Raw genomic sequence first — 15,959 nt, forward strand, 5'->3', positions numbered from 1 at the left:
AAAATTATTTCTCGAGAGTAGCGAAACATAGAATCGATAATGTCGCATATACATAATGTAGAAAAACATTTATGTTCCGGAACGAAAATTTTATCTCTGATGGTGGAATAATAAATTACATTGTACGCAAGAACGTTTTTGTTGAATAATATAATATTGAGAAGTTAGTTTTTGCAAATACCTATAAATTTATTAATGTGTTTGGCATTAATTCCAACTTGACTTTTTTCCAGAAAGTCCAACTCTCACTATGTTAATCTACACAAAAAGCTTACATTATACAGATCATCGGTATGTTACATGTATAAAAATATGTAGTGTACTGAGACTCTGCAAGATACAATAGCAACGAAATTTTTATTTAGCTAAAACATAATGAGTTTTTAGCGCTGATACTAAGCCGTTCGTGTAGAAAAAGAGCACTGCTAATTCTACAAACGTATCATAACAAGAAAATGTATATACACAATTTTCAGTGTAGTAAAAATTTCATTTTGTATTTGCAATGTTTCGAAAATTTTTCTGTGACGATGTCGAAAATTCTTAACAAAATAATGTACTACGAGATGTTACATTGTAGAAGATACGCCGTAGAATTTCATTCCCTTTATAGCTATTGGGACAATAGCAAATAGATCGTTTGATTAATCTCGCTATACCTTCGATATCCTCTGAAAATATTACAGCGGTACTCATAAAATAAAGCGATGTGTTTATCGCACTATCGATAGACCGCTTCGCAGATTATTGTAATTTTCTATATACAACTTTCCCATTACGCTTCTAATACAGCACAGGAAATGTTTCAACTGTTGCGTCTCTTAATACAAGAATATGTACCACTGCGCTATACGGAAAGTATAAAATTTCATTCGAAAAGTAAAAACGAAGATCAGCAGACATATTTACATGATAATGATCCTTTTTATGTACTAAATTTTTCTTATATACACACGTCGCATATTTAAGCGATATACGATAGAATTTTTGAAGAATATTAATTTCCTTGATAACCAAATAAAAAAATGTTCTTTTTTCAAACCTTTTATTAAACTTGGAAAAATCCGAATATGAAAAACTAAACATCACAAACAAAGTCAATTTGCAAAATAAACTAGCTAAACTCTCCCACAATTGGGTTTATTGCATCGTTAAATTAAAAGAAAAGAAAATAATATACGATAGGAATACAAAACAAACAAAACGGATTCTAAATCCGTAGACATAAATATCCTTACATTCAAAAGATTGAATATCTTCAGTCTTTCATCTAGCATCAACGGACTTGTCTGAATTATCAAAGTATAAGTGGCATCGCAAGCGCATTAGAAAAAAAATTTGTAAGATCTTAACAGTTTATAAACTATAAAGTTTTATTGATGGCTAACACATCCCGCATCATCATGTTTCTTAGTGTCCACAAAGCATTCACCACATTACCATGGTTGCCGACGCCGTTGCCCAGCCATTCGGCAGGCAATTTCGTCACGTCCGGGATTTGCGTGTTATCCGGATTAGCGTTCATTTGCTTATCCCAATTTGATATGTAACGGTTCTCTACGTTTAGTCCTTCGATGTACCTATATGTAGATTTAAAAGGAAACACAAGAAAAGATAAGAATATGCTTCGATGCAACGTTGAGAGAGATTTCCTATTGATATAACATCGAAAGAAGTAGCCCAACAATAGCGAAGGATATCTCGTATAAAGTAACTGATTAACCAAATTTTACCTTAAATAGGCATCCGAATGTAACACGCGACTTGGTCTCGGTGGTACCGCAACGAACATTGGCTCCGGCTGCTTAGCGACAGGTACGTTGCTTGTCTGAGTAGCTGCGGCTGAAGTTTCTGCGTGTGAGAAAGAGAGAACAAAGGGAGGGAACGGGGAAAGAGAGAGAGGGAGGCAGAGACCGGATTTTATCTTAATCTCTTTCCCCTTACTCTTATTTAAAATCGCATTTAAAACATTTTCGCAATAAGATTTACCTGTTTCCATCGGTGGTAATACCGTCGGCCCTTTTGAAGCCATGTAATTTCTACGGGAATACACAATCACACGTTCAGGTTAAATCGTTTCTTATGGAATGTATACGAAATGTGTATACGAAAATGCGAAGAAATTAATGCTTACTTGCTTCTCTCGGAGGGAGGTATTATACGGCCGTGTGACTTTAGAATGTGCACTTCCTTCACGTGTCTGGCGAGTCTCTGTACGCTTGGAAATGGCGGAACGGTCTTCTTCGTACGACCGCAGCCACGCCACTGACATTGAAACTCCACATCTACAACATCGCGAATCGCAATTTTACTCTCCTGCACAGAATATCAGCGGATGTTCCTCGTTGCTGTTGTCTACACATCGCAGACAGCGCACAAACGCGATCAGATGCTTACCGCTAGGAGCGTTCACAAATGACGACTGTACATGACCGTTTTGTTCCGCGATGCAGTGATCGATGCAATCGGTCATGTCCTCGAACTGCCAGTCGCAATTGTCCCAACAACATTCGTATACTACGTCCTGCGTAGAGTTCGTGCCTACCGATACCGCCGTCCCCTTCAGCTGTCCTCCATCCTCGTTCATCTTGATCGCTCGCTCCTCCCAGGCTTGCTTCTCTCCGGCTGGTAATTTCCTCCACTGGAAGGAAAGTCTCTTTTATACGTTTTGCGCCGTCAAGCTCGTCGCGTTACTTGTAATCCACGATAAACAGTTGGTAAAGCCACTTCAAGTCGAATATCTCAAAGTAGCTTGACAAACTGTGACGAACTAATGGCTACTTTCCCTCTCGCGAGATTCGAATGTGCAAGTATATGCAGATTATAACGCACATCAGAATTATAAGCTTATATATGTACGTATGTAGTACTCGCGAAAAATCATGCCATCTTTGTTAAAACTGTTTGTCAGATAAGTGCACGCGCATCTACGACATATATGCGTAAACTATACATCAGTAAGGAACGATAGAAAGTAGCCACTAAGATATAACGTAATTCATTTGAATAAAGGAGCGATGCTGAATACTGTTTTAGCGATATATTGCATATATTGCATTCTCTGTTACATATATTGCAAGACTCTTAGATAATTAAGATAAGTTTTACGTTTTTTCATACAGTTCAATAAATTTAGCGTTAAAGATGTTGTAAGACAAAGCAGTCTCTTTTAATCTTCATTACAGAAGACATATTTGTATTTGTAAAAAAAAATTATTCAGCACATGTCCCCCTTCAATCAAAGATTCTTTTCGACAAAGAAAAAATCAACAGTGAAAAAGAAATAAATACCTCGTTGCCAACAATTCTGCTAATCTCTCCGAAGGACGATTCAGGATTGTTTTGTGTAATCTGCGTTCGCATTTTACTCGAATACAAAATATAGCCCGTAACTAATTTCTTACCCGCCGTTTTCTAAACAGAAGAAAAACAAATTATAATATTAACGCTTCATGTTAACGAATATTTCTCTTTCTTTTTTCTTCTTTACACATATTTCTCATAAGAAGTAACATCAAACTGTCAACCTATTGTTAGATCAAGTGAGGTGTCTCAACGGTGCTCAAAAATAAAAAAGATAAGAGATATGCTGGCATATTTCTTTAAATAAAAAGAAAGTGAAATAAATGAAAAACATATGACATGTGAATGGAGTTGATGAAAGTAAATTAGAAGTCACGGTAAAGCCTACCTTCTTAGTCGACACAGGAGTTTGAGTATTGGAGAGCACCGGTTGAGCTTCTGTAGATCCAACGGATGGTGGACCACCAGCATCCATGCTGTCTTCCCCAACTCCTACTCCCACTCCTACTCCTAATCCTACCCCCATGCTTAGTACATCGGGTTCCAGCTTCGGTAACAATGGTGATGCTTCCTACACCATTTATGTTATGTTACCTTCACATTGTCTGCGTTTACCGATTACAATATCGCGTGTTTTCGCGGCTCTTCTCCACGCAGTAAAAGTTAACATAGCAAAAACAACATTATCTTGTCCATCTGTTCAAAGTAAGCTACTGGTTCCCATTCTCCTATACAAAAACTATTTGTTAAACTTGATAGATACAGTCACTAGAGAGTATGAGATATGTCCGTTCCTAAGTACGAAATTATCGACGTGTGCATAAAGGCTTGTTTATAATAAGCGGAATAAACTTGGTGTAAAAGTTGGAGTAAAAATTAAAAATAATTTATGTCGCTCACGCGTCTCTAGCTTGCTTACATTGGATATATTTCTCTTACTTGAGAAATCTCTCTGGTATAAGGAAGCTAGAATACAGGAAATATGTGTAAGCGAAATAAATTTATATTTTTTACTCCAACTTTTTTACTCTAAGTTTACTCTGTGAATTATAGACGAGTCTTAAGTCATATGCACAGATATTAAGGGCTCTGGATAATTTGTAGACATGAATTAAAGCAGTTTCTTTGGAATTTTTTCGTAAAGAGATTATAAGACATATAATTTTGAACTTTTCAGTAAGTTTCTATTATACTTTGAGAAAGTTATATGATTTTTTACATAATTGAAACTTATATTAGTAAATTATTGGGCGTGGCACAATGATATGCTGGTGGCGTGCATAGTATATAGTCATTTATAGTAATCTGAAAAGAGTAAAGATTCTTATCTTATATAAGTGTTGCTATTATCTAAACTAGGATTATTGGATTAATCCAAAATTTAAAAAAATATGACTGAATCAAAAAGCAAATTATCGCAATTTGCTTTTAGATCACGTTAGTTTGTAAAATTGTTGTTTAACCCCATAATTCTAGTTCAGACGACACATTCATATAAGATAAAAATCTCATTTGTCTTTTGTTTCAGGTCGCTATACACAAGCGGCTACATCATGCATGCCAGCACGAATGCATTGCGCCGCGTCCTATAACTCAACTAATATATGCGAGTTTCAATTTTAAAAGAAAAAATCGTGTAACTTTCTCAAAGCATAATAAAAATATACTGAGAAGTTTAAAATATATGTCATAGTCTTTTTGTAAAAAATTCCGAAAAAACTCATTTAATTCATGTTTATAGAATATTCAGAGCGCTTAATGCGTTGTTTGCAGACAAGCGCATATTATATTCGAGACTTCTTGGAAAGACTTTAGATTAGTGGTACACGTTTATATTCAAAAGCAAATTCTTTACTCTTATATTAGTTGGGTTAGAATGACATGGAAGCAAAATCTCTCAGTGGTGCTTTATATTTGCAACGTATCAGCGATAAACCCAACAGGTGCTCTGATGTCGGATATACGCAAAACTGCTCGATACACAAACACTGTACATAACACATAATTACACATAATCAAAATTAAAAGAAAACAAGAGAGAGAGAACAAAATGAATATGCCGGCATAGATCGAATAAACATGCATGTAAATGCATTTGGTACTTTCTTTGTATCACACGCAAAGAATTGTTACAAATTTAATAAGATCAGAGGAAAAGTTCCCCTTCCTTGATATTGTATATATACATACACACACACACACACACATATATATATATATATACACATATATCATATATCACTAGCTTGCGTGTGATCCCGAGAGGAAACGTGCAATTCTTATTCTTTATTATTAAAAACGAGAAATATAGGTAAGATCTCGTAATTAGTAATTACCATCTCAAATGGGGCCGAGCTGGGCGTGACGGACTTGACTTGATTTTGCGTCTGAGCCACGTCGCTCGAAACCTACAACACACACATAACATGCGAAGCGATAACTCTACAGTTAGTCGCGTTGAACCAACTAAGACGTATTCCATTATTTGCCGAACATACATTGCATACACTGTGGTATGTTAGTGAAATATGTTTAGTTCTTGTACATACTTTGGCAGGATTGATGGACCTCCGGAAGTAATAGGTCTCGTCCTCCGTCACTCCCAACGAATAATTGAATTTCTTCAAACCTTCCTGACTAAGCTTCTTCATCAAGTTTTTACTTTCGTCGTATAGCGATTCACAGATGTACACGTCATCTTCGGGTATTTCTGTTGGTCTGCCTGTAGTCACGTAAGCGATGTATTAATACACGAATTTAGTTTCTAGTAATCTCACCTACAAATGTTAGGAGAGAACATCACAGTAGAAATTTCAAAAAGTCGATTTTTTTTGCCGTATTTTTTGAAAGATTATATAGTTTTAAAAAATCGTTTAGAGATTAATTGAAAATATTGACGAAGTTAAAGGAAAATTTATGAAGCGTTGTTAAAGGCGTGTAAAATACTGGAAAATGACTTTAAACGCGTATCTCTAGAGATTGTCTTTTTGAAGCTGTTCCGAAAAATATTTTAAAAGCTATTAATCCAATTGACTTCTAGTTGCGAAAAATAATCAGATTCTTCTCGTTCGCACACATATTTACAAAGTTTTTTTTTTCAGGCACTCTTTGAGAAACGTACAAAAAGCTGACCGATTTTCGTCGAAAATTCGTTCTATTTTTTTGTAAAATCTACGCCATTTTGTGAAAACAAAATTTCTTAAAATCCCTACGTACAAACAAAATCATGTAGTTTCTAAAAATGTTTACTTCACTGACGTTAGATTAATTCAGAAGCAATCATTTGAATAGTACACAACCATGTTCTTTTGATCTTATCTTATAGAACCTAACTTGTTAGAAGACATATACTTTAATCAAACAACATAAAGGTTTTTAAAACATGCATTAAATACGTATGACTATTTATTAAAAAATTTATTTATTTATTAAAAAATATATTGTTACTGAAAAACAAAAAAATTCCTAAAGATACTTTTTTTCTTTGTCTTTACTGTGGTATTTCCCCATAAAAAGTGAATATACTCACTGCATATATAATCTCCATAATCAAGGACGGCACATTTTCCAACAATAGCAACAATAGGGTGAGTACCGTCTACATTGGATAGAAACAGTTCTTGCTTATAAAATAATTTTGTAGGTGTATGTGGCACTTCTGTAGGCATCAATAACCATGGACCTTTGAAATAGCACTTTGCACTGAAATGAAAAATAAATATGACATATTAGTACACAATCGAATTGTCAGATATTCACACAATGCAGGACAGTACGAGCACACACTGTACTTTTGTTACTTACTCCTTGGCTAACCACATAGCATAGATTTGCGTTATCTGCTGCCTGCCCCCATCTGTCGCTACATAAACGAAATCACCGACTCTCACAGATCCCACACATGTGTTGTACTGTTCGTAATATATATTGTCGGTATCTTCCGAATTTTTTAGTATCACATTCTGTCGTGGTAATGTAAAATAAATGTAAATTATATTAAAACTATTGAATGTATTAACATAATGAGAGAAACAACTTGACGATTAAAACTTCTACGAGTAGTAATAGTAATAGCAAAAAAATGCAAAGAAATACGCCAATGTTAGAGTATACGTATACGTATTATCAAAACTATTCCAGATTATTTCAAAACTGCAATATTTTTGAAAAGACACGCGTTAACCTTAGCGTGTATCTGTTGTATTTTCTTATAATCGATCGAACTCTTATGTGTCGAATCACTTACCGGTTTCTCTTTCTCCATTAATTTTTCCCCCTCCTCCAACTCGGCAATTTCTTCCTTATGCTTCTCCAATCGTTCTTTATATACAGAAATTACTCGTTTCGGTTCTAATGTCTTTTCTCTTGGGATCAGCTTCAAATGATCGGGATCAAAATTCCAGACTTTGATTTTCTTGAAAGCTCTGGCTTTCGTAGAGTAACGCGACTCGCACACATAAACGTCCTTTTCCAGGAATCCCTCGGGTTGCATGCGAAAGTAATCCTTTACACTCAAAACGCAACATCTGCCAGCTACCTTTATTAGAGGTAACGCCACATGAGCGTCGCTTTTGAATAATTCCTTATCGAGAAACTTCCGCGAAGCTACGTGGTATGTTTCGCTCGGTCTGTAAAACAAATTTCCGTACAACATTTGCTGACCCTCCGCATTGGTCCAAAGCCTTTCTATGAGAACCACGCCGAACTCCATGCCTCGTTCCGTTGGTTCGACATACGCAAAGTCGCCAGCTCTATATACTTCTTGGTTAAAACTCATGGATCCTCCGTTATCGCTATTGTTTCCTTCCGTATTTGTATTTGTTTCAGAGTCCTGAAGTAATGAATAATTTGAAATACTTTAGATAAATCATGCATTAATAACAAGATATTTTTTTAATAATATATGTAAAAAGAAAAGAGATAATTGAGATCTCATTGCAAACTTTCAAGGACAAAATTTGACCTCACCTTTGTTTCATTTCCATCACAGCTTTCATCTTCATTAGGAAGATTTAATTCCTGTTGTTGTTTTATTCTCTTAAGTTCTGCAACCTGAGCAGACAATTCAAGAAGTGTGTAACCCAATGCAGGCGAATGCAACAAGTGTCCTCTCTGAGTTGCCTCATCGCGTGTACGCAAAAAGAATGTCTGAAGTTCCACACTGTCTTCAAATGGCTGTGAATCTGTACGCGATAACCTGCGGGCTCTCTCCAGACATGTAAAAACATCTTCTTGGAATCTATCTAGTCTCTTGTATACTCCTCGATCCAGTCTCCTCTTAATCAAGTCCAGTGACAAACCTCGTACTCTATTTACCATAATATATAAAAATAATTATTGTATATTGTTATTGTATACAGTAACTGTATATTACTATTATATATAGTAATGTTTAATGCATATAAAAACAAAATAACTTTTGATATTGATACACAAACAGATTTCAAATTTGGAATCTCTTTATATTTGCTAAATATTCTTAAAGTTCACTTCATACTTCTTTCCATCGACGATATCATGTTCTGGAAGTTCTGCCATAGAATCTGAGTAACATCTCCCTTCTTCATCTTGATGATTATAAAGAGCTGTAAATATCGTTGCTAATATCTCTTGCACAGCAGCTGGCACATCTGGGATGCTTTCCTCATCCTCACTCAGCTGCAGTTTACTTTGCAACACTAATCTTTGTAATATTAAAGCGTCCTAAAATGTTGGTTACTCATCATTATTTATCACAAGTATTATTATTCACAGCTAAATGACATTTTAATGAGCACAGGAACAATTAAAATATGCAAAACATATTTATCTTGTTCATTTACTTCTGTATCGTTCTTCTTATACTTTTTTCGTATACGTTCTTCTACCTCCTTGTCTCTTAATAGACGTATGAAACACGATCTGGTCTTTAGTGGATTTTGTACTGTTGTGTCGTTAATTAGATTATACTCGTTTTGTTCGAACATTCTCGGGACTTGCACGATAAATAATAAAGTTTGTTATGGAGTAAAAGTTGGAAGCACTTTGTAAAATTCACTTATCGAAAGATTGCGATAAAAATGCACACTTGTTACTAAGGTTAATATAAATCTCATGAACACGATCAATATATTGCTAGTAAGTTTCTAAGTATGTATAATTTGCGAACGCATGCTTTAGGAAAGTACGCGAAACATCGTTTAAAAGAATTTGATCTTTCTTATTATATACAGAAGATCAAAACGTACGACAAAGCCGAGGAGGAAGCTTCAGGTAACCTCCAAACCCCGGTCGTAAACAGATTGGGCTTTCCATGTTTTACCGCGAAATTTCAATTTAAGTTTCTATACGCGCATATTATTTCAAACGCAATTCGTACTATAAGAAATCATACTTCAAAATTAGTTTTAAAGCATGGTATTTTTTTAAGATTATATATTAATTAAATCGACTTTCATTAAATTAGTTAAATTAACATTATTGATAAATTAGTCATATTTTTATATTTTACTCCAGTTATAAAAAAAGTGTATAATTATAAAAAAAAAATAGCTAGTTCGATATAAATTGACAGATATTTTCATAAATTAAGTAATGTTAAAAAAGTTTAATGTAATTTCATTACTTTTTTTTAGAAATATTCGCAAAAATGAATCTATTATAAAAATCATGATTTTAATTGGAATTATGTCTATTATTAAAAAAATGATTTATAGATAAATAATAGGTAATAATTTTAGTTTGTAACGTATATGACATTTACTTTTCATCAAAATTTATATGGAATTAGTTTTCATCAAAATAAAAGTTGTCTTGTGGGAGATTGGACTTGTGTGATTAAAGATGTTAATGTAAAAACAAAGTAATTAAAAATTACAGATTAGAAAGTTCTTTCTAATCTATTGCCAAATGCAATTTATAATTATACTGCATAAAGGGGAAACTCCAAATATTTATGTTTAAGGTCTAATCCATAATATGCTCTTTGTACCCTATTTTTTCTCTTTTTAACTTAAACCTGAAGCCTGTAGCCAGAAATAGAGAACCAGAAACAAGAAGCGAAATGCACGCTGTAAATTAAGCTTAACAGTAACATTAAAAGTTTGTATATATATACATTTCTCATATATGAAGCAACATATAAAACAACATTTTTTTGTATATGTTTGAAAGACAAAGAATATTTAATGTCTATACAAACCTTGTATATCTGCGAGTCCGGCTCGTTATATTTGCAAGCGTTGTCAAACATTAATATAAAATCGGATACTAATTCATCCAAATTCTCATATCCGTTATTTTTTAAAGTGGCAGCTATCTTCTCCATATGTATAGGTTGCTTGATCACTTCATAATAATCCGGATATTCATTTTTATTCGGTAACTTCATGAAAATTAGGGACAATTGCCTCCCTTTCGTGTCATGATAATCTTTTATGGTGTCGTATAGAGTTTTTAATTTTTGCAAATGAAGCGGCACTACTTTCTTCGGTCTCCTAGATTTGTAAGTAGGAGAAGAAGAATAAGGAGTAGAAAAGAAAGAGAAACAATTCAAGGACCGTTACTCGTGTTCCACATTTTGTATGAACACTAAACATACCCGACGTTTCTAGTTGGTGTCGATGCGGTGGATTTGGACTTGGGAGTATCTGGCAAGGGTCCCAATTCCTTCACTTTGTCCATCAAAACTTTCTCCAAAGTATTCGCATCTTCGTAAATCAATGAACCTTCTTCGTTGTATTGGCGGCAATTATTAAACATCAACTGAGACAAGACACGGCGTTTATAGATAAAATATCTATCGTAGGTTAACGATTTAGTTTTTATGGCTTATATTTCGTGTAAGTACCTTAAAATCTTGTATTAATTCACTCTCATTTTGATATTTCTCCGCTTTAATGTTGGCTTCGATCGCCAGCATGTCTATGGGTTCAGCTATCACTTGATAATAATCTGGATATAATTTCTTGGAAGGTTTTTCCATGAACATCAACATGGGTTGCCGACCATCTTCGCACTACAAAGGAAATCAGACATGCTTTACGTCAACTGACCCTGTTGATTTTAGCGCATTTTGGAATTACTTACAACGTATTCTATGACACACTTGACTAATGCGTATAATCTCTTCTTTAGCGGTATATTGTCCTTGTATTTTCCACGTGTTAATAAATTTGAAGCGCGTTTGATTAACTTAGGTTGTTGCGAGCTATTCTCCGATTCGCTATCCGAATCGGAATCCTGCAAATATCGACAACTTAGTGCGTTATATTCGCATCTCGAAAGTGTCGTATATAACTGTGTTGGTGCAATTTTACACAGAATACTCTACGTATATTATAAGCAAGAAATAAAGCTGTCTATTACATTATATTACCTGATCGAATTCTAGAAGCTCCTGTACTTTCTCTTGCATTATCTTCTGCAACTTAACAGCACTCTGTGATAAAACATAAGAGGTAAGTACAACAATTGTCACGATTATTACAGATAGAGTACTATAGCCGCGTCAAAATTTTTTAAAATTTGATAAAGGATCGATGAAGCTCTCGTGTAGTGTATTCGATGTATCTTAATTATATGTACAATTAGTGTTCCAATGACCTGTTATAAACTATCATAATTATTGTGTTATGAACATATCACTCGATGGCGTATCAATTATAAATTTTGAAGCCTCTATATAAATTATAAAAAAAGACAGCAGAAACATTTTTCCACACAGTCCAGTATTTATAATATAAAAAATAATTACACTAATAAAATCCTAATCATTTTAACCTAAGTAGTAACTAAAGTATATTAATCGCGAGAATTATTACCTTATACAGCCGAGATGTGTGTACGTTATATTTTTTAGCATTTTCAAACATGATATTCATGTCTCCAGCTACTTCACTAACGGTACCATATTCACCTTTCTGAAAGTCATGATTTAGCAATATATTCCATTTTCAGACTATTCATATATACATTAATTATATTTTACAGCAAATTTTTATATATTACTGCATACCTTTATTTTTGTATGTATTTGTAGTAAACATATAGGATTTTTTATCGTCTTATAGTAGTCAGGATATGATCTTTTTGGCGGAAGTTTCCAAAAATATTCGCTTATTCGTAGACCTGCGTATAATATAACGTAATAATTATCTTGAAAAATTCGATGAAACAACAATAATTCTATAATTTGCTATTAAAAAATATCGCACCTTGATTATTGGGAGCTGTTCGAATGGTTTGAAATAGTTGCCATTGAGGGTTATCAGGATCTTCGCTCTCGGCGAGTTCTTCATCTTCGTCATCACTTTCATCATCTTCGTCGACTAGCGCCGCTGTATGTGCTATCAACGATTGTGCCATGCTACGACTGCCTCTTTTACTTCTCGTCGAAGGCGCGGTTGTAGCGATCTTAGGTGTATTACTTCCTAATCCGCTGTCTTGCCTTTTTGCAGCTGCGGTGATTATTTTCTTCAAGAGTTTGGCATCTTTGTAAATTTGCGAGCCTGGCTCGTTAAATTGACAGGCGTTACGGCACATAAGCATTAAATCTTTCTCCATATCGCCGATGGAGCTGTACGCGCCTTCTTGAATTCTTCGCGCGACAGTCTTCAAGTCCACTGGTGTTTCGATGACATCGTAATATTCTGGATAAAGCTGTGAGGTAATTGAAAAATTTGAGATTAGTGATAGAATACGATAAAAATAAACATCCCAGATAGCACAGAGAATTCAAAAAAAATTTTTTTAAATTCAATCGTATGTCACCAATTCTGAATTCATTTTCAGATGTAAAAAGAATTCTTCAAAGTTCAGTTCAGTAAAAAGAATTCTTTTTGCATCTAAAAATATACTCAGAATTGATGACATATAACTGAATTCTTTTTGAATTCTCTGTTTTATCTAAGATAAGACTAATTTAAGCAGTACCTTTTTGGAGGGTTTGAGTTGAAACATAGTGTGAAGAGGCCTGTTATTGTCCATAGGATCAGTCGCTGTCATAACTGCTGCGAACAAATCTTCAAAGAGCTGCATAGTTTCTTCATCGAGATTCGTTGAACTTTCAGAAGTATCTTCTGCATCATCCTGCCTCGTTGTCGTTTTACGTGCCTAAGAAAAGATGACATCTTAAAATATAAAGTATTAAAGTGTATGATGTGTATACCTGGCACAATAAAGATACACCATTTAAGAACTTCCCATAAGAAATACATTATATGTTCTAGGATACAATTTCATGTGATACTCAGAGATAAAAACACCAGACTTTTGGATAATTTCAGTAATACATTTTATTTCTTGACTATCTCTCTTAAAAAATTATTTGTTTTTATTGCACTATAATACCTATGTATTAACTCTCGTAAACTTTGAGTTATTAGATTAAATCATAATAATTACCAATCTTCCAACTTTTAGGATAAGCTTTCCTTTAGGTTCTGGGTCTTCATATTCTTCTGTAATACGATTTTTAGTATTCACACACAATTCCCACAGTTCAGTCGCATCTTTATACTCAGGAGATGTACGCTACAAAAATCACCCAACAGAATACTATAGTTGTTGACAAACAAATGATAGCACAAGTGTTTCATATGTGTACTTGTGCTTCTTATTAACATCTGTGTATAGATTGAATATATGTAAGAAGATATTAATGAAGAGTATATTATTACCATGTAAAAAGCTTTCGCATTATTGACCATAAGTTGAATATCAGCAGCTAAATCATCCATATCACGATATTCGTCAGTTTTCAGTTTCTGCTGTACTTTCAGGAGATCGATAGGATTAGATACGACTTCATAGTATCCTGGTTCTTGCCTACGTTTAGGCACACGTATAAATGCATCACACAGCAAGGTACCATCCTCTTTCTTCTGATTACGCAGCACATCGTACAACTGTTGGCACAAGTCACTCTGCAGAAAACAAAAGTAATTAACAGATACTCGACATAAATCTGCCAGACGAATTCGTGACGAGCAAACAGAAGCGCACACACACTCACAGGATCTAATTTTTTCCTCCTCTTCGTGGGTTCCGGTGGAATATCGTCGCCGTCGTCTTCAGTGCCGCGGCTGGCGACCGACGATGTTCTACGACGTTTGTTCATCTTGATGTATCTTGAAAAGTCACGAAATATAAGACAGAGAATAGCTGGCAAGATCTACAAATTGAAATTCGTTACATCGTCCAGCCGTGCAACGTGTTTTTCTAACCCATAAGCTAAAGCCTCCACAGCAAAACTATCGGAGACAGGGGAAATGTGTAAACAAATGTACGTGCATACACACATCCGCGTGTATTCGTATGTGCGCGTGTATGTACATATAAAAAGGGTTCTTGAACTAAACAGCACGAAGCCCCGAGAGTCGAACTCGTGCGCCGTGCGTTATTTATCAGAAACGTACGGCTGGTTGCTTATCGGCGTGCCCAGGCTCGTCTTTCACACGGCACAGAAAGCGGACCCACGTAACACTTCGCCGTCGGCCGCGGATGCGCGCGTTGTGCTCGGGTTCGTGCGAATTCCTCGGCACGAGTGAGCGTCACGCACAACAGTATAAACCGAGATACCCCGACACTACGCTACTAAAAAAAATCCCGCCGCCATGATAAGTCGCTGCTGTGCTTGAAAACCGCGGCGGCGGCGGCGGCACCGACACAGCGGTGTATGCACGGTGTGCGCGTTCAAAACCGGTGTTCGCTGCTGCGAGAGAGACGATTCCGCCTCTCTGACGCGCCATCGATTGACGCCGCGCGCTAACGTGCGTGAGCCGTGCGCGTCGTCAACGGCACGTACGTTGTGCATCAGGTGCGTTGACGGGCGCGTCGGGCTGCTTTTTCTCATCCTGCGCCTGTGCTGCGATCCGGACGAAATTTGCCGCCATATCGAAACGCGAACAACGCATCGTCGCCCGCGCCGCGGAATCTATCCCCGCGGTGCCTTCGCCAACGGGGTCGCGTCGCGCTCGAGGTACTCGATTTCTCCACCGTTCTCTTCCCTTCTTCCCCCGGCCCCGATCGCGAGCTCTCTCACCTGTCGCCGGGACTCCTACGAGAGAATTTTCATTGAGTGTACGACATATATAAAACCCCCACGCGAGTAGTGCTGCAAATCCGACGTGTACTGCGCTTTTCATCCGCGACACATATCTTGGCGGCTGACGCCATGCCGCGTGAGCGACCGCTCTCATTCTCTAATCGCATTTCCACGCCGAACGTCGGGTGCGCGAACGACCTTCTCGCTTGCGAATGCTCTCCCACTCTCTCTCTCTCTCACATTCTTACCGATTGTCTCTGCGATTTGTTTACTATTCAACGCGTAGGCCTGCACGCTTTAGTATCAATGGAAACGTTGGTTGATGCATTTTGTGGATCAATTACGAATAGACGCTTATCGGTCGGTAACATCGACGCTCGGCTTCTCGCTCAATCGATAATAATAACCCTCACGAACTCTCTAGAATTGCTGGTAACTTGTGCACAGATGGTAAAGTAAACGATCGCACATAATGATAAAACAAGACAGTTTTTGGAAAACTAAAGTTGATCTTAAGATTTCAACATTATGCTTACACGGATTATTAGTAAACATAGATGTTTTTCTACGTGATATATATACAGTTTTTTTTCATTTAGACAATATATAGATGTAGATAATGAACAATACA

The 15,959-nt window shown here is 36.0% G+C and overlaps 1 protein-coding gene across 9 annotated transcripts; it reads right to left on the minus strand.

Annotated features, from left to right (window-relative positions):
* Positions 1-164: 164 nt before the first annotated feature.
* LOC116844297 (protein polybromo-1) lies at positions 165-15,685 on the minus strand. 9 transcript variants are annotated; one of them, XM_032815671.1, is made up of 27 exons: positions 14,700-15,146; positions 14,297-14,411; positions 13,962-14,207; positions 13,687-13,815; positions 13,216-13,395; positions 12,498-12,942; positions 12,299-12,411; positions 12,105-12,203; positions 11,660-11,722; positions 11,374-11,523; positions 11,132-11,299; positions 10,883-11,046; positions 10,484-10,778; positions 8,801-9,006; positions 8,272-8,611; positions 7,550-8,134; positions 7,108-7,265; positions 6,833-7,005; positions 5,853-6,025; positions 5,640-5,711; positions 3,692-3,874; positions 3,292-3,414; positions 2,398-2,641; positions 2,135-2,285; positions 1,990-2,039; positions 1,734-1,851; positions 165-1,580 (listed from the first exon to the last, which is right to left on the minus strand). In XM_032815671.1, exons 2-27 carry the CDS (start codon positions 14,399-14,401, stop codon positions 1,364-1,366), a joined length of 4,950 nt encoding a protein of 1,649 aa, XP_032671562.1. In that variant the 5' UTR covers positions 14,402-14,411; positions 14,700-15,146; the 3' UTR covers positions 165-1,363. The 9 variants fall into 9 exon arrangements, with proteins under 9 accessions (XP_032671562.1, XP_032671564.1, XP_032671561.1 ...); XM_032815668.1 differs by lacking the exon at positions 14,700-15,146 and adding an exon at positions 15,577-15,685 and having other exon boundaries at positions 1,364-1,580; positions 11,371-11,523; XM_032815669.1 differs by lacking the exon at positions 14,700-15,146 and adding an exon at positions 15,326-15,452 and having other exon boundaries at positions 1,364-1,580; positions 11,371-11,523.
* Between the last annotated feature and the right edge of the window lie 274 nt (positions 15,686-15,959).

This window comes from Odontomachus brunneus, unplaced genomic scaffold (assembly GCF_010583005.1).
Source record: "Odontomachus brunneus isolate Ranch 3 - 2012 unplaced genomic scaffold, Obru_v1 Obru_scaffold_040, whole genome shotgun sequence".
Classification (NCBI taxonomy): Eukaryota; Metazoa; Arthropoda; class Insecta; order Hymenoptera; family Formicidae; genus Odontomachus; species Odontomachus brunneus.